The sequence below is a fragment of the Symphalangus syndactylus genome, chromosome 8, assembly GCF_028878055.3.
Source record: "Symphalangus syndactylus isolate Jambi chromosome 8, NHGRI_mSymSyn1-v2.1_pri, whole genome shotgun sequence".
NCBI classification, from domain to species: Eukaryota; Metazoa; Chordata; class Mammalia; order Primates; family Hylobatidae; genus Symphalangus; species Symphalangus syndactylus.
The window spans coordinates 28548076-28565741 of NC_072430.2; the positions used below are offsets into that span (position 1 = coordinate 28548076).

The 17666-nt window shown below is 45.5% G+C and overlaps 1 protein-coding gene and 1 long non-coding RNA gene across 2 annotated transcripts in view; one reads left to right on the forward strand and one right to left on the reverse strand.

The window, feature by feature from the left end:
* The window catches only part of PTPN21 (protein tyrosine phosphatase non-receptor type 21), an 87394-nt gene that overhangs the window by 61416 nt on the left and 8312 nt on the right, over positions 1-17666 (forward strand). Inside the window, exons 12-14 of the mRNA XM_063645500.1 lie at positions 5946-6006; positions 6630-6714; positions 11488-12920. Coding sequence (XP_063501570.1) covers positions 5946-6006; positions 6630-6714; positions 11488-12920 — 1579 coding nt within the window. The remainder of the gene's footprint in view (positions 1-5945; positions 6007-6629; positions 6715-11487; positions 12921-17666) is intronic.
* Positions 1-17666, reverse strand: part of LOC129487573 (uncharacterized) — a 61691-nt gene that overhangs the window by 23924 nt on the left and 20101 nt on the right. The gene's annotated exons all lie outside the window — the stretch shown is intronic.

Consider the following 17666-nt stretch of genomic DNA (forward strand, 5'->3'; position numbering starts at 1 on the left):
ACCTGATTCTTTTTAAAATGGAATAGTTATGTTTAAAGGGCTGTCTTCCAAAGTTTGTTTTCAATCTCTATATATCCAATAGATTGTGGCAGTCGATTTCCATGAGCTATTCCTATGTAATTACTTATGATTCATTCTGTAGGGAACTAATATATTTCATCATGAGTGTTTCCCACATAAAGTAAATGAAGCTTTTAATATTAGCTTTTAAAATGTGCTTGATAATAAAATGAAAAGAACTTTAATTGTTATAGCCATGTTTTAAAGGCTCTCAATATAGACTGTTTAGTCATGTTCCAATATTATGATTCTGAAGTATTGGTAGACTTGTTGTCATGGGCCAGATGGGTAAACTAAAGCATGATAGGCATTTAACAAAACTGCCTCTGGCCTGGAACTGGACAGTGGCTTCTGGACATCTGGTTTGGGCTGCGGTGACTGGGGGCCCAGGAGATAGACTCGACTTGCACAGAAAGGGGAACTGTAGTCCCAGGGTGTCCCCTTCACCCCCAGTCCTGATCTATAGTTTATTGGTGCTTGGGATGGCCTTATGTGACTCATCTAATCTTGACCCAGATAACTATATTTTAGTATTTATACAATGGCATAATCCAACAGCCATCCCCCTCCACCCCCTGACAAAGTGCCTTAGATAACAGAATGATTGTTATCCAAACTTTAAAAATGTTAGATGGATAACAATCTGTCTTTTTAAAATTATAAAGTGAGGATATTGAGACTTTTATACTTAATATTCCTTTAGGGTTGAATTGGGAATTAAATTACATAATAATGTCAACCTGTTAGGTCAGAAATCTGCTTCAAACCCACTGTCTCTCACTCTAAGCCCCAGAACTGGTCATGCTGTAATCACCCTCCCTGATTTATATAAGGAAAATGCCGGGAGAGTTGGGGAGTCGTGAGAGGCCCCTTGGTGTAGGTGGCTCCCCTGCCCTTTTCTGTGAGGGAAAGGGAGGATGGTATCCTTGAACCTGCACAGCCAAGTGATAGAGGGTTCAAGAGACTTTCTCCAGAAGGGAAACTTGTATTTCAGACCACAGCAGGCCGCTCACTGAGCACAGTGAGATGGCTGGTGAGTGCTCCCTGCAGCTCAGGGGTGTTGGTGAACATAGCACCCGGTGTCCACTTTGGTTCTGGAGATTTTTGTAATCAAGAGACTGACTAAAGTAGGCCCTGCCTGGAAAGGGAAAGGGTTTACCCCGTCTTCTTCTTGGCCTACTGCAGGGCTTGAAGAGACTATAGGAAGTCTGGAAGAAGATAGAGCAGCCCCTATCCCATTCCAGTCCCCTGAGCCCCAGAAGTGTAGAGAGGACCCAGTAGTTCCCATGGATCCATGTGAAGGAGCAGGGCAGGAAGAGGTAGGAGGGGGAGAGGAGGAGCAGCCACAAGGCCAAACAATGGGACCTCTGGGTATGGGGACTTGGACCCCTGGTAGAGCTGAGGAGAGGCAGCGGCTTTTTCTGAGTGGGTTCTTATATGGATAAAGGTCAGTGTCACCCTAGAAAACCACACATGTCGGCCGGTCGCGGTGGCTCATGCCTGTAATCCCAGCACTTTGAGAGGTTGAGGCAGGTGGATTATCTGAGGCCAGGAGTTCAAGACTAGCCTGGCCAACATGGTGAAACCCCATCTCTACTAAAAATGTAAAACTTAGCTGGGCGTGGTGTCGGGTGCCTATAATCCCAGCTGCTCTGAAGGCTGAGGCAGGAGAATCGCTTGAGCCTGGGAGGTGGAGGTTGCAGTGAGCCAGGATCGCACCACTGCATTCCAGCCTGGGCAACAGAGCAAGACTCCGTCTCCAGAAAAAAAAGAAAACCACAAATGTCATGGGGCTGGAGTGACGCTAGGGCCTCTCCCTCCATCAGTATTCCTTCCCAGTTACCTGAGATGATCTCTGCTGGCTTTGTTCCTCTCCCTGCCCACAATGCCAGGAAGCTACACCCAAAGCGGGGTTTGGTAGGAGGGTGAACAGTAGGAGCAGGCATCTCAGAGCCAAGTCAGTGACCTGTAAGCAGCTTGGATGCAGCCCTGGTCTACCCAAGTGTAGGCTGGGAGGAGAGCATTTATTCTTCCTTACCCTTACTATAAACATTTGCTAGGTATTTCCACCATCTAACACTTTTTTTTTTTTTTTTTTTTTTTTAAAGAGACAGGGTCTTGCTCTGTCTTCCAGGCTGGAGTGCAGTAGTGTGATCATAGCTCACTGTAACCTCAGACTCCTGGGCTTAAGGGATCCACTGGCCTCAGCCCTCAGCTTCTGAAGTAGCCAGGATTATAAGCGTGTGCCACTACGCCTGGCTAATTTTTTTTTTTTTAGTTTTTTAGAGATGGGGTCTTGCTATGTTGCCCAGGCTGGTCTTAAACCCCTGTCCTCAAGCGATCCTCACATCTAAGCCTCCTAAGTACCTGGGATTACAGGAAGGAATCTATTCCTTGAACTATCTATTAGTGCATAAGCTATCAATGGCATTTTTTTGTTTGTCAAAATCTTAACTCCCTTTCATCATATAAGAAAGGAAACTTACAAAGCAAAATTCAGACGAGGTGTAGAAATACAAGCTCAGCTGTAAATGCTTAGTAATAAGCATCACTTTAGTCCTCACTTGTTAGCCATTCATTTGCTCAGCAAAGGCACCAGGGATACCACATCTTGCCTCCACGGAGCTTACAGATTAGTTGGGCTTGGGGAGCAAGTTGGACACATGATTGTTAGACACATACACTCAGGAATCTGACAGACCTGCTGGTTCAAATGCCAGTTCTACTACTTGTTTGCCGTGTGACCAGGAGCAACTTACTGAACCTACGTATCACTTTCCTTATCTGCAAAATCAGGATAATAACTGGCCCTCCCTTATGGGTTCGGTGTTCACATTCCACGAGATAATCACGTACAGTCCTTAGCACAGTGTCAGTAAATAATATTGATTTTACTTGGGCTGGCAGCCTTTTTTCTTTTTTTTAAAGACACCAGGTCCTAGTATCCCAGTTTCCCAGGTGGAATATGGTGGGAATTCACAGATGTGATCATAGTGCACTACAGCCATGAACTCCTGGATTCAAGGGATCCTCCTGCCTCAGGCTCCCCAGTCGCTGGGACTACACAGGCATGCGCCACCACGCCTGGCTCAGCCTTTTTAAGTTTTATTTTGTCTTCTTTGGCGCACGTGATTTCTTCTCAGTTATTTAGCAGCACCCATCAACACAGTAACTGACCAAAAAGTTTGGAAACCACAGCCAACAGTTACATGGTTTTCTCTTGTATGCCAAGTTGAGGATAGCTGGTCTCAGAGTAAACTGCATTTATAAGAACAATGCCAAGAACAAAGAGAAGGTTAGACTATTAGAACTGATGGCGCGGCTGCCTGGGTCAAGCACTTTGGCAGGTACATGCTTTTGTAGTTTGTTTTGTTAGTAGAGCCGGCTACTACAGTGGGCAGTGTTCGCCTCCACACTGGGTGCTGCGGCAAGAGCGCCAAGATAGCTATCAGTGTGGGAGGGCCGCCCATGTGCTGAAGCTCTGCATCCTTGGGTTTTGTGTTTTATTTTTGCCCCAGGCTGGGCAACTATGGACATGTTGTTGGAGTTTGTTGACAGAGAATTCTGTTGGCAATCCTTGTGAATTTATAGTACTTTAAAAGTTTAAGTTCAGTCCATCTAGACAGTGAGTCTCTGCTAGACTGAACACAGGGTTCAAAGGACCCAGTTTGCCTAAACCTAGTCCTGACAATGAAGAATAACCAGAGACAAAGTAAATTTCAAGGCTGCAAAAATGCAGCGTCTTCAAATTCTGGGCACTATTTTTTTTTTTTTTTTTTTGAGATGGAGTCTCACTCTGTCGCCCAGGCTGGAGTGCAGTGGCGTGATCTCGGCTCACTGCAACCTCCGCCCCCTTGGCTCAAGCGATTCTCCTGCCTCAGCGTCCTGAGTAGCTGGGATTACAGGCGTCTGCCACCGCACCTGGCTAATTTGTGGGCACTAATTTTAAGGAATATATTAATGTGCAGTTAAGGAGTATTTTTTTTTTTTAAAAGCCCAGATACGCCATGCAGACTTGTCTCACCAAAATAAATACTGGAAGAATGGAACATCTTTTGGAAAAGAGACATTTATTTTTCATTAACAGCCTGAATACTTTCCAGTAACAAAGAAATGAAATTATTTATAAAAGCTAGTAAAAGCAGTTGTAATCACCTGATGTTAAAACTAGTATGTACTAGTTTTCTTTTTATCTCAAAAGTCTTATAAAAATAAGCTAATATTCAGGGTTTTTGAATATAAGATACTAGTTTTCAGAGTGCTAAGAGTAATGTTAATTTATGAGACATGAGGCTTGATATTATGGTAAATTTGCTTAAATGGATTGAATATTCACTTTGTCATGATGGATTTTCTAGTAATTAGTCCTTAGAACACTGTAACCAAAGGTCACAAAATATTTTTGTAATCAGTGATTATGTGTTACATAAGTACATGAACCAGGAATAGGTGGTAAAAGGTCTAAGAAAAAGTGCTTTGACAAAACTACATGTCATCAACAAAGCCAAGAATCCAGTGTGTTTAGGTTCCTAGATCTTGCAGTAAAACTGACCACACAGAAGAAAAAAAAAAAAATCTTGCCTTTATTTAAAAACAATAGTTACAAACAGGCTTTTCTGTTTCTGCTTCCTTTTTTTTACCTTATTGTTTTTTTAAAGATAGAAGTTGCTGTGGGAATAGTTTAAAATCTTACATTATCACATTAGTATTTATCAGCACTCCCTAATACATTTAGGTACTTTTTTTTTTTTTTGAGACTAGAATCTCGCTCTTGTTGCTCAGGCTGGAGTGCAATGGCGCAATCTCGGCTCACTGCAATCTCTGCCTCAGAGGCAGAGTGACTCCCCTGCCTCAGACTCCCAAGTAGCTGGGATTATAGGCACCCACCACCATGCCCAGCTAGTTTTTGTATTTTCAGTAGAGATGAGGTTTCACCATGTTGGCCAGGTGGTCTCGAACTCCTGACTTCAGGTGATCCACCCGCCTTGGCCTCTGAAAGTTTGGGATTACAGGTGTGAGCCACTGCGCCTGGCCTTAGGTGTTTTTTAAAAAGTATATTCAAAACAAATCAGACATTTCTTGCAAAGAAAGGTAAATGGGTTTACCATGGGCTCACTGAACCAAATCTTGTGCTTTGCTTTCCCTTGGTTCCTTAGAGGAAATGTAGATTTAAAAACTATGTATGTTTGAAATTTTTTTATATTTGAGTTTTTTAAAAGATGGGGTCTCACTATGTTGTCTAGGCTGGTCTTGAACTCCTGGGCCCAAGGTGCTCCCAAGAGGCTGGGTCTACAGGAGCATGCTTACTGCACTTGGAAATGTAGATTCTTGTCACTAAAATTATAAATTCATTTCTTTATTATGTTTGTAGTCTGTGGTTAACAGACTTTTAATTAAAGGCAGTTCTTACTGCTTGAGGCTTCTGGGTTGACAATGGATGGTCCCCCGGGAGGAAGGTTAGTGGAGGGGCCCAGGGCTCCCCAGCTCATAGGAGAAACACATTTGCATTTGCACTGAATCCAGCTTCTCCTGTGACAAGTGTGTGGGTGATGTAGTCTTGTCTCTTTCCCCACTGCTTATGGCTAATCCAAAGGTTTATTGGATGGGCCTGGGAAAGATGCTCTGATCCCTTTGTGGGTCCAGGCGATGATGCTGTGTGGGGAGCCTGAAACCACAGGGCAGGTTGAGGGGTTGGGGCAGCAGGAAAGGGCTGAGGCCCCACGGGCTGACAGAGAACCTCCCTTCTTTTCTCTGACACTTCATGACTTAGATAGCTTGTCTTTTTTTTTGCCGTAGATTTATTATTTTACGTTCCTGTGTCTTGTTTTGGTAGAATTAAAGAGAGAGTGTGTATGTGCCCTTCTCAGAGACATCCTATTTTATAGGCAAACTCAGACCGTCACAGTGAACCCCATCAGGAGGAGGTCTTCTTCAAGGACGCCTCTGGTAAGAAACAAGGAAAATATGATTGCTTTTATATTTTAGTGATGTTTTTCCTTAATAAAATATGCTTTCAATACTGTTAATTTTGAGTTTGAACCATAAAAGTGTATTGATATTTCATCATTTTTAACAAAGAAATGGTAATTTTTTCCCATAGGTCCAACCTGATATTTATATTATTATATTATACATATTTGAATATTAGGTCTGACTTTAATATTAAGAACTTAGACTATTGGCCAAGAGTAATCCTAAGTTGGTATATATTTAAAATACTAGATGACTTTTATAAGATTGACTGTAATACATATAAGCTTCTTATGTTCAAATGTTTATACAAGGAAATCTGTATCTATTCCTTCTTGCTCTTAATTTTTTAGATGCAGATTTTCTTGTGGAGGCCAATGTCCTTGGTATCAGTCATAGGGCTTGGCATTGCCATTTGGGGAAACAGAAATGCTAGAAATGTTAAGAACTACTGTGTCTTCATGTTTATTTTCCATATGTAATATATTTAATTCCTTTAGAAGTTTTTTTTTTAACAGAAAGAATCCAGTGGATAATAACTTTACCTGTATTACACAAGCAATGTGTTTTAACCCTGTGTCCAACTCTCCATTTCTTAGCCTAAACCCCAGCCCTACGTGATGCCTCCTCCACCACAGCTGCACTATAATGGACATTATACAGAACCATATGCTTCTTCCCAAGGTAAAGTACACTGTTTCTGCCATGCCTTACATAGTTATTACTATGGATAAATCTGTGAATGCTTGGAGATCGTGAAGCCTGGACAGTTTTTGGCTGAAGTTGCACCCCAAATTGCATCATGATAATAGCTATCCTGGATTCATAAAAGAAGCCAATATATTCAGTTTTTTTTTTTTTTTTTTTTTTTTTGAGACAGAGTCTCAATGTATCACCCAGGCTAGAGTGTAGTGGCATGTCTCAGCTCACTGCAACATCCACCTCCCAGATTCAAGCAATTCTTGTGCCTCAGCTTCCCAAGTAGCTGGACTACAGGCACGCCACCACACCTGGCTAATTTTTGTATTTTTTAGTAGAGACGGGGTTTCGCCATGTTGGCCAGACTGGTCTCAAACTCCTGACCTCAGATGATCCACATAAATTTGGGTTCTTGAATATGTGTAAAAACATGCAGTATCAAATTTTGATGCTCCACTGATCTCAAATTTGGCCAATGGGAAACTATCAAGCTGGTTCCTATGTCCTTTTACCACCACCCTATTAGCCTTTAAGTGCTTCTTTGCTATCTGACAAAGAATTCCCCGGGTTACTTTTCTTTCCCTGCCAGAGGCTTTCCTATTGTAAAAGTTAAACACGTGACTACTGCAGTTTTCACATGAGAAGTATAAGGAATTGTATTTATAACCCCCAAGCTGAAGTTTAAGCAGTCAATTAACATTTACTCTATACTCTCTCTCTGTATGGGGCTATACCAAATGCTAAGGAGGTTTATGCAGATGAGTATTTCCACGTCTTAAGAAGCTTATCTTCAGCCTGAACCACAGGGCCAGACCCTGTCTCTACCAAAAAAAAAAAAAAAAAAAAAAAAAAGCTGGGCATAGTGGTATGCGCCTGTGGTCCCAGCTACTCAGGAGGCTGAGGTAGGAGGATTGCTTAAGCCCAAGGTGGGGGTGGAGGTTGCAATGAGCCAAGATTGCACTGCTGCACTCCAGCCTGGATGACAGAGGGAGACTATCTCAAAAAAAAACAAAAAAAAACAAAAAAAAAAACCACACCTTAGAATCTAATAGTGGAAGATAAGACAGGTGCACAAATAACTTTGTCTTTCTCCCCGAACCCCTTTTTTGTGGAGAATGGGGTCTTGCTATATTGCTCAGGCTGGTCTCAATCTCCTGGGCCCAAGCTATCCTCCTGCCTCTGCCTTTCTAAGTGCTGGGATTATAGGCCTGAGCCACCACTCCTGGCACAAATAACTTGAATATGATAGTTTTTCTGAGACAGCATGTGCAATTACCATGCTCCTCAATGGAAGAGAGACTCATCACATTGGGGAGATTGAGAAGAACTTTCTGTATCTGAAAAGATGGGTGGATTTCGGCAGGTAGAAAGGCAGGGACTTGACTGGGGTTGCTGTTCCTAGTTTTGAGGATAGCGAACGCCATGCACAGAATGAAGCAGGGTGTGTTTGGAGAGTAGAGTGGTCCAGGTTCCCTCTTGGGTAAGGAACTGGTAGGGAGTGATGCATGAAGGGATGTGACTGTACTGTTTGTGTCGGCCCTGGTGTAAAGATGAGGGTTTTCATGCAGTGAGGTGGGTAGTAGAGAGCAGGGCTTTGGGTGTAGAGCCCGAAAGCGTCCCCCTGGCCATGTTCTTGTATTTCCTCCCTCTCGCACCCTGCCTTTTTCTGGTACTTGCAATCCTGGCCCCGCCCACTTCCGGGACCTGGCTGTTCTCTACATTGTTAGTCTCACTTTGCCACTCATTCTCTTCCCTCCATCTATAAACATCTTAATATTGTTTGTTCTCCTTGCGTTAAGTGATTGAGTGATCTGCTTTCTTTTCTCACTGACTTCTTCTTTTTTTTTTTTTTTTTTTTTCTGAGACGGAGTCTGGCTCTGTGGCCCAGGCTGGAGTGCAGTGGCGCGGTCTCAGCTCACTGCAAGCTCCGCCTCCCGGGTTCACGCCATTCTCCTCCCTCAGCCTCCCGAGTAGCTGGGACTACAGGTGCCTGCCACCACGCCCGGCTAATTTTTTTTTTTTTTTTTTTTTTGTATTTTTAGTAGAGACGGGGTTTCACTGTGTTAGCTAGGATGGTCTCGATCTCCTGACCTCGTGATCCGCCCACCTCGGCCTCCCAAAGTGTTGGGATTACAGGTGTGAGCCACCTCACCGGGCCCTTTCTCACTGACTTCTAAGAGTACTCTCTGTGTGCTGCTTCTGCTTGCTGGTTACCTGCCCACTCCTCTGTCTTTGCCACTCTGTTAAAGCGGCCCTCTCTGAGGCTCCCAGCACCCCCACATCCCCTCACCATCACATTCAAGCCTTTGTACCTTCTGGAAACTCTCCTTCTGGCATGCTAGGTTTTTCCCTCCTCCTTCCCATCAGTATTGTTTGGTGTGCTCTGCAGGTCTGTCCTGTGGCTTCTTCCCTCCCTCTGTGAGCTTCCCAGGGGTCTCATCCACATTTAACATTTCTTTTCTTTTCTTTCTTTTTTTTTGTTTTTTTTGTTTTTTGAGATGGAGTTTTGCTCTTGTTGCCCAGGCTAGAGTGCAATGGCGTGATTTTAGCTCACTGCAACCTCTGCCTCCTGGGTTCAAGCAATTCTCCTGCCTCAGTCTCCCAAGTAGCTGGGATTACAGGCATGTGCCACCATGCCCAGCTAGTTTTGTATTTTTAGTAGAGATGGGGTTTCTTCATGTTGGTCAGGCTGGTCTCGAACTCCCAACCTCGGGTGATCTGCCCGCCTCGGCCTCCCAAAGTGCTAGTGTTACAGGTGTGAGCCACTGCACATGGCCACAGGATCATTCTTTTGCCTGGTGTTTGAGACTCCACACAATATTCCCTGAGACTGCCCTTCCAACCTTACTTCCGAAATTATTTTACTCCTCTGTAGCTATCTGACACTCCAGCCACCCCAGTTTGCCTAGGGATGCACCCTGGCTTTGCCAGTGCTGCTCTGCACCCTCCGGTGCCCTTACTCCATGCACCCTTCCGTTCACATGCTGCCATCCAGACCAGATAGGCAGGGCTATGCTGTGCTGACAAAATATTCCATTCCAAACTCTCAGGGAAGTAATAGTAAAGGTCACCTGTCCATTGCACACTGCACTAGCAGGAGGGCTCTGCCCTCTCTGAGTCTGCTGTAGGGGCTTGAGCTGGAGAGGCTCTTCTCTCTGGAATGTTGTTGGTCAGTGTTGCAGTTGGAAGAGAGCCTGGAAGCTGGCTTTTAACCCTCTGTGCACTTTCCCTTGACCATTACTAGTCACATTGCTGTGCCTGATATCAAGGGGTGAGGAGGCATAACCCTGCATGCTCTGAGAGGTTGAGAGACCTCACTTTTGATGGAAGCTGGACTTGCCCACCCCACCCAATTACCCCTCAAGTCCCCTTAACTGCCATATCTTCTGCGAGGTGGTTCTTGGTTCTCTCTTCCTTGTCCCCATCAACCCAACCCAGGCTGGAAATGACCATTTCTTCCTCTGGACTCCTGTAACCCTTTATCTCTTCTCCCTTCCTTGAATTATGGTGATTTCATGCATACCTTTCCCCTTTTCTTGCCTGTATTCCAACCATCTTTTCCTCCTTCTATTCTTAGTATTGCCTTTTCCACATAACAGCCTCATAAATGGCTAGATAGTTTGGGGTGCAGAAGCAGGGAGACTAGGTGGATATAGAGCTAGTTCAGACAAGCTGGGGTAGGGGTCCGAGCTGTGGCAGCAGTGAGGAAAGGGGGATTGCAGAGATGGAGCCATGACCAAGCTTTGCATAGATGAGGAAAGCACAGTGACATGGAAGCGCTGTGTGTCAGCAGAAGAATACCATGGAGATTTGAGTGCTATTTCCTCACAGCCGCATGTGCCACCAGAATAAAGTGTACCCACTGGATTGTGGTGCATTACTTAAGTATCACCATGATCACTTAAATCACATGGAGCTTTTGAAGCACAAAAAGAATGCCTTTCAGAGGAAATTGTTATTTGAAGGAGTTGGCTGCTGAGTGTTAGAAATCATCTAGGGTTAGAAATCATCCTCAGTAACAGAGGGCAGGTAAGCTACAAATTGACTAGAAGAAACATGGCCCCTGTCATCCCTGGGCAGGGACACATGCATAGCTATTGTAAGATTAGGTTAAACTGATTCTGTTAGCTGCAGGTCTGGATCTTCCTGTAACATGGGGGCCAGGGCAGGGGGCAGCTGCAGCTGTTTTAATGTGGCTCCTCTTGGCTTCTGGACACTTTATGGGCTGTGTGGCTGCTGGTGACACTGTTGGACCAGAGAAGTTCAGATCCTGCTATACCATTACCCTTTTACAGTTGAAGCTCTCATATTCATTTGGGAAGAACAATAAAAAATTCCAGTTAAGGAAATGCTTACAGACGGTGCTTGAACTAGCTCAGCGGCAGCAAGGCCACATCCGTACTACCCAGGGAAGAAAGGCAGAGTCCCCAGCCCAGTGCCTTGAATGGTATCTCTGCCTCAACTTCCCCAGAGTTCCAAAAAGTCTGCTAGTCTGCTGTGGGTGTGGTTTAAGACAGGATCTCACTTTGTCACCCAATGAATGCCACCCCTTAAGTAGGCAGAGCCATGCCCATCCTATAGATGAGGAAGTCGAAGCTCCCAGGGTCACTCAGATAGTGTGGCTAAAGCTAGGTCATTTTAGCAGGGATTTTTACAAGCTGTGTTAAAAATGTCATCAGAGGTAAGGGCCGATCTCAATATTTGGTTGGAGTAATTAGTCCAATTAAAAAAATCTCATTTTGAACTCATTTTTTCTAGATAACCTCTTTGTGCCCAACCAGAACGGATACTACTGTCACTCTCAGACAAGCTTGGACAGAGCCCAGATTGACCTCAGCGGTCGGATCCGTAACGGCAGTGTCTACAGCGCACACAGCACCAACTCCTTAAATAATCCTCAGCCCTACTTGCAGCCCTCGCCGATGTCGTCCAACCCTAGCATCACCGGGAGTGACGTCATGAGGCCTGACTACGTCCCGTCCCATAGGCACAGCGCCCTGATACCCCCGTCCTACCGCCCCACCCCAGACTATGAGACTGTGATGAAGCAGCTCAACAGGGGCCTGGTGCATGCGGAACGGCAGAGCCACTCGCTGCGAAACCTCAACATCGGCAGCTCGTACGCCTACAGCAGGCCCGCGGCGCTGGTCTACAGCCAGCCCGAGATCCGCGAGCACGCACAGCTCCCCTCGCCGCCGGCCGCGCACTGCCCGTTCAGCCTGAGCTACAGCTTCCACAGCCCGTCTCCCTACCCCTACCCTGCCGAGCGGCGGCCCGTGGTGGGCGCGGTCAGCGTGCCCGAGCTAACCAACGCGCAGCTGCAGGCGCAGGACTACCCGGCCCCCAACATCATGCGGACGCAGGTGTACCGGCCACCCCAACCCTACCCGCCCCCTAGGCCCGCCAACAGCACGCCAGACCTGTCCCGCCACCTTTACATCAGCAGCAGCAACCCCGACCTCATCACGCGGCGCGTGCACCACTCGGTGCAGACGTTCCAGGAGGACAGCCTGCCCGTGGCTCACTCGCTGCAGGAGGTCAGCGAGCCCCTCACCGCCGCGCGCCACGCGCAGCTGCACAAACGGAACAGCATCGAGGTGGCCGGGCTCAGCCACGGCCTGGAGGGCCTGCGGCTTAAGGAGCGGACCCTGTCTGCGTCGGCGGCAGAGGTGGCGCCGCGAGCCCTCTCGGCGGGCTCCCAGCCCAGCGTTTTCACCGAAAGGACAAAGCGGGAAGGGCCGGAGGAGGCGGAGGGCTTGAGATACGGCCATAAGAAGTCCCTGTCGGACGCCACCATGCTAATCCACAGCAGCGAGGAGGAGGAGGACGAGGACTTCGAGGAGGAGAGCGGGGCCCGGGCGCCCCCTGCACGTGCGCGCGAGTCTCGGCCCGGCCTGGCCCAGGACTCACCTGGCTGCCCTCGCGCCCTGCTCGCCGGGCCCCTGCACATCCTGGAGCCCAAGGCCCACTTCCCGGACGCGGAGAAGAGGATGAGGGACAGCAGCCCCGTCCGCACGACCGCAGAGGCCCAGCGGCCCTGGAGAGACGGGCTGCTGATGCCCTCCATGTCGGAGTCTGACCTCACCACGTCGGGCCGCTACCGAGCCCGGAGGGACTCCCTGAAGAAGAGGCCGGTGTCGGACCTCCTGTCTGGGAAGAAGAACATCGTGGAAGGGCTCCCTCCTCTGGGGGTAAGCCACGCGGCGAGCAGTGCCCGGCCAGGGGACCGCGCGTTCGCCCTGTTGGTTCTTTTCACTCATCACGTCCTGTGTTTTTCAGCTCCTCTTATTCTTTTAACGTTCTTCATTCCCCCACGTCACTCTCTTTTTGTCTAATTTTGAACACATTTAAATTTATGGAAATCATGGGGATCCACTTGAATTTTAGTGATTTTACTGGAGATAATTATTATAGATGAAGTGAAAAGGTAAATTCACGGGGCTTTGTTGAAAGGAATGGAAAATATGAATGAAATGTTTTAGTAATGCAGTGTTAAGGGAAAGACAGTTAAGATTTCATGACTTTAGCCACAATTGCTTTAGCCACCCATTAAAAATACTGTGGGTGATGCGGCACCCCTGGGGTGCATTTGTTTAGTTTGCTCAAGAGATATCTGAGAAAGGCATCCAGGAAAGTGTACTCAATCCTAGTATAATTCTCCAGGTTGGAGTGTGTGTGGATACAGCTTACATATCTTGGCTGTGATTCTCCAGAGTGATTCTGGAGTTGGGAAGGTGGCACTTTGTTAAGGCAAATCCTGAGACGTCCAGGTGTCTTAAATTTAAAAGAAAGATGAATTCAACTGAGAATCTAAGGAAAGTCCCTCGCAGAAGATGCAGTTCTTTAATATTCAGCCTAATAAATAAATATGAATTAAGCACTTTTTACCCACTTTGAAGCAAAATATAAAAAAGCATAATAGCATCATCTCTAGCTGCCATCCTTGGAGCATTTGCCATCGGCCAAGCATTTCCTCTACTTTTGTGGCCTATTTACAGTAAGCCTATTGTTATTGCCTGTTTTACAGATGAAGAAACAGACTTAGATATTAACTAACTTTTCGAAGGTCACATGACTAGTGAGTGACAGAACTGGAATTTTAAACTCATACTTAGCAGCCCATTCTGTTATCATCTACATTGTAGACGTATGTTCTGCATTGAAGTATACTGTATGTTTTATTAAGTCATAATTGCTTGTTGAAGCCTTGCTAGTCTGTCTTTCACTGAAACTTTTACTCAGTCCTCAACCTGGGACTAAGCATTTGCGGCCTTGTCATGAAGCGTGTCCACCGAAGTGATTTTGTTGCAGTGCTCAGGCTTCCAGCTCTTCCTGGCCCACATCTCCACTCCTCATGCCCTGCACTTGAGCCAGGCTAACCTGATTAGGGCCTCCATCCTATCTCCCATTGGCTTCCAGTGTCCTGGCAACTAGGGTTCTCCTCCCCCAATCATTGCTAAACTGCAAACTCAGACAGGAGGGCTCATCTCAAGTGTGGTTCTGGCCTAGTGTATGAGATCCTTTAAGATGCTGCAAACATCTTGCTGAACAGGAAAAAACCCACACTATTATAGTACTTATGAAAGAGACTAATGTACATAGACAAAAACTACTTAACAAAAAAAGTACCATAGATTTAAATTTGCTTTTTTTTTTTTTTTTTTTTGAGAAGAGTCTTGCTCTGTTGCCCAGGCTGGAGTGCAGTGGTGCAATCTCAGCTCACTGCAACCTCTGCCTCCCGGGTTCAAGCGATTCCCCTGCCTCAGCCTTCTGAGTAGCTGGGACTACAGGTGTGTGCCACCATGCCAGCTAATTTTTTGTATTTTTAGTAGAAACGGGGTTTCACTGTGTTAGCCAGGATGGTCTCCCTCTCCTGACCTCGTGATCTGGCTGCCTCAGCCTCCCAAAGTGCTGGGATTACAGGTGTGAACCACCACACCTGGCTTAAATTTGCTTTCTTTTAATAAGTTTTGGGTTTGAATTTTAAGTTGATTTTTAAATTTCTCACAAGTGTACAACATAACTCACGTACTGAACAGTAAAGGCCAATGCCTTCAGTGGACACAGATTTAAGAGTGTAGGGAGCAGTGATTCAGGGATAAGGTGTGGGTAGATTTTCCAAAGTAACTCTACCTGAATCCCTGAGCCAGCTGGACAGGGTCCTTTTATAGTTAACACCCTTCCCATTGCATTGAGAACGGTCTGTTTGCATGTGTGACTCACGTACTTTCCCCAAATGCTATCTGAGTACAGCTCAGTACTCAGGCCTATTTTTATTCTGAATGGGGTCTGGTAGGTTCAGTTAAATCTGAGGACTTTGATCAGTTTGGTTCTCTTAAAAGAACTTTTCTCTCCCATTGACTTTTAAGACCATAATACTAGTAAAATTATGTGATTGGATTATGTTTTTGGTCCTTTTTGCTTAAAGGATTCTACTTAAAGAATGGGTATGGCAGCTGTGGTCACGAGGAAAGAGCAAAGGTCCTACGAGTTAAGAACGTTGGGGCTGAGTCTACAGCCTGCCATTTGTTAGTTCTCTGTGACCATGGTCAGGACCCTTCATGCGTCAGAACCTCAGCGTCCACATCAGATAACCTCAGATCATGAGGATGGTCATCCCTGCTCTGCCTGCTTCGTGGCATTATGTCCCACATGCAGTTAGGCATGAAAAAATGCCTCCTGAATTATATGATTCAGCATAACTGATTTTAACCAAAGATTTGCTTTTATTTGTTTTGACACTGATTACCTTGTAAAAGAGGCAGCCATGTGACCTCAGACAAGCTATTTAATCTCTCTGTGACTCAGTTTTTACATTTGTAAATGAGAGGACCCCAGAGAGTTGTTGGGGGGATAAAAATGAGGTTCTGGCACATTGAAAGAGCTTAGTCCATATTAACGTTACTGTGAGGTGGCATCATACATTTAACTTAATGGCTTTCAAGAGTGGAAGAGGCCAATTCCCTATTGTACCCTCTGACCTTTCATAGTAACATGGGGTTGCCATTATCTTAATTGTTACAACAAATTCCCTAATGTGAATTAAGGTTATGGAGGTTTAGTATTAAAAACAGTGAAATAAACTGTAGACAAGTAGGAATGACTTTAGAATTCTCCACCCATCTCCACCTCCAGAGACCTGAGTGTTATCTTAAAGGCAGACTGGTTTGGGTGCTCATACATCTACATAAAGATTTTCTTTTTGTTGTACGCTTTAGTGCAGTGGTTCTCACATAAGAAATCACTGTGCAGGGTATGCATTAAAATCCTGTGCTTATATTCTAAGGGCTAATTAAGGCATATTCAAGGCTAGTTTTGCCTACATACAACATTCTTCCAATACTGGCTTTTGAACTGACCTCACAGCCAATCAACTTTATCCAGCGTGTTCCAGTGTGGGATATTTTGAGTCATTTTGAGGCAGAGAAGTGCCAGAGCTAGCTCATATTGACTGGCAAGAGCCGACTTAAATTTTCAGGAATCTTGTGAGCCAATTGATGTGACATTAACAGTTTGAAATTGCCTGTGAGTATTTACACCATGGATATGGGCAAACACCAATCAAAACTTCCTTCCAAGAGCCAGTTGTTAAATATTACCAGCACATCACTGTTTTCTGCATGTTAGAATCATTAAATTTCAGCCTAAGCAGGAAGTTTTTAGTCTGTATCCCTGTGTCTGGGTGTATCTGTCTCTTTCGGTCTAGGTGAGGCTTACAGAGGAAAAGTGACTTGCCTGAAAGAAGTTGGTCAGTTAGAGGCCAGATGTGAACCCAGGCCTCTGCTGTTTCTAGTCTAGACTGCATTATGTGGGGAGTTCATGATCAAATATTAATTATAAAATTAAAAATTAATCCACTTAGCTTTTTGAGTTAGGTACCAATCATAGTCTGCAATTACAGCAGCAATCTTTTAGGATTTTTTTCCTCTATTACCAAGATGCCTTTTCCGTCTGTTCTTGCGCCATTATCCTGGGGCTTCATGGCCTGTTACAGGCTGAGAGAGCTGGAATAACACTGATTTTGTTTACAGGGCAGAACCATTTTTTTCCAATCGGGGCTACTCATTATATTGATGTCTTCCAAGGAAGTGTAGTATATCCAGTGAAACTTAGTGTTCTTTTTTGAGACTGAGTCTCACTCTGCCCCCAGGCTGGAGTGCAGTGGCACGATCTCAGCTCACTGTAATCTCCACCTCCCGGGTTCAAGCCATTCTCCTGCCTCAGCCACCCGAGTAGCTGGGATTACAGGCATGCGCCACCACACCCAGCTAATTTTTGTATTTTTAGTAGAGATGGGGTTTCACCATATTGGCCAGGATGGTCTCAATCTCCTGAGCTCATGATCCGCTCGCCTCGGCCTCCCAAAGTGCTGGGATTACAGGCGTGAGCTCCCGCACCTGGTCAACTTAGTGTTCTTATGCTTATTATTCTCAGAGAGGAAAATCATGCTCTAATAATAACTTTAGGAAACACTTGATTTCAGGAGACAAGATTTTGTTGATGCTTTCTCTTCTGTCCTGTCCTCCTGGTGTCATGATGGAGATTTTAGCCCTATTTTATTTTCCTTGTTTAAAAATGTAGCCGTTCTGAGAGGTAGCATGATCTAACCCGGGTCATCTAAGTCTGCACTAGAACGCAGAGTAGCATATGAGGAGGGAGCTTCAACATACAAAGGGGGCTGCTGCAGAAAGCATTTAATTTTTTCAGAATGACTTAAAGAATTTATATATTTTAAAAATTATAAAAGCTGGCCAGGCATGGTGGTACATGCCAGTAATCTCAAGCACTTTGGGAGGCCAACACAGGAGGATTGCTTAAGTTCAAGAGTTTGAGACCAGCCTGGGCAACATAGTGAAACCCCATCTCTACAAAACACACGGAAGATTAGTTGGGCATGGTGGCACGTGCTGGTAGTCCCAGGTACTCGGGAGGTTCAG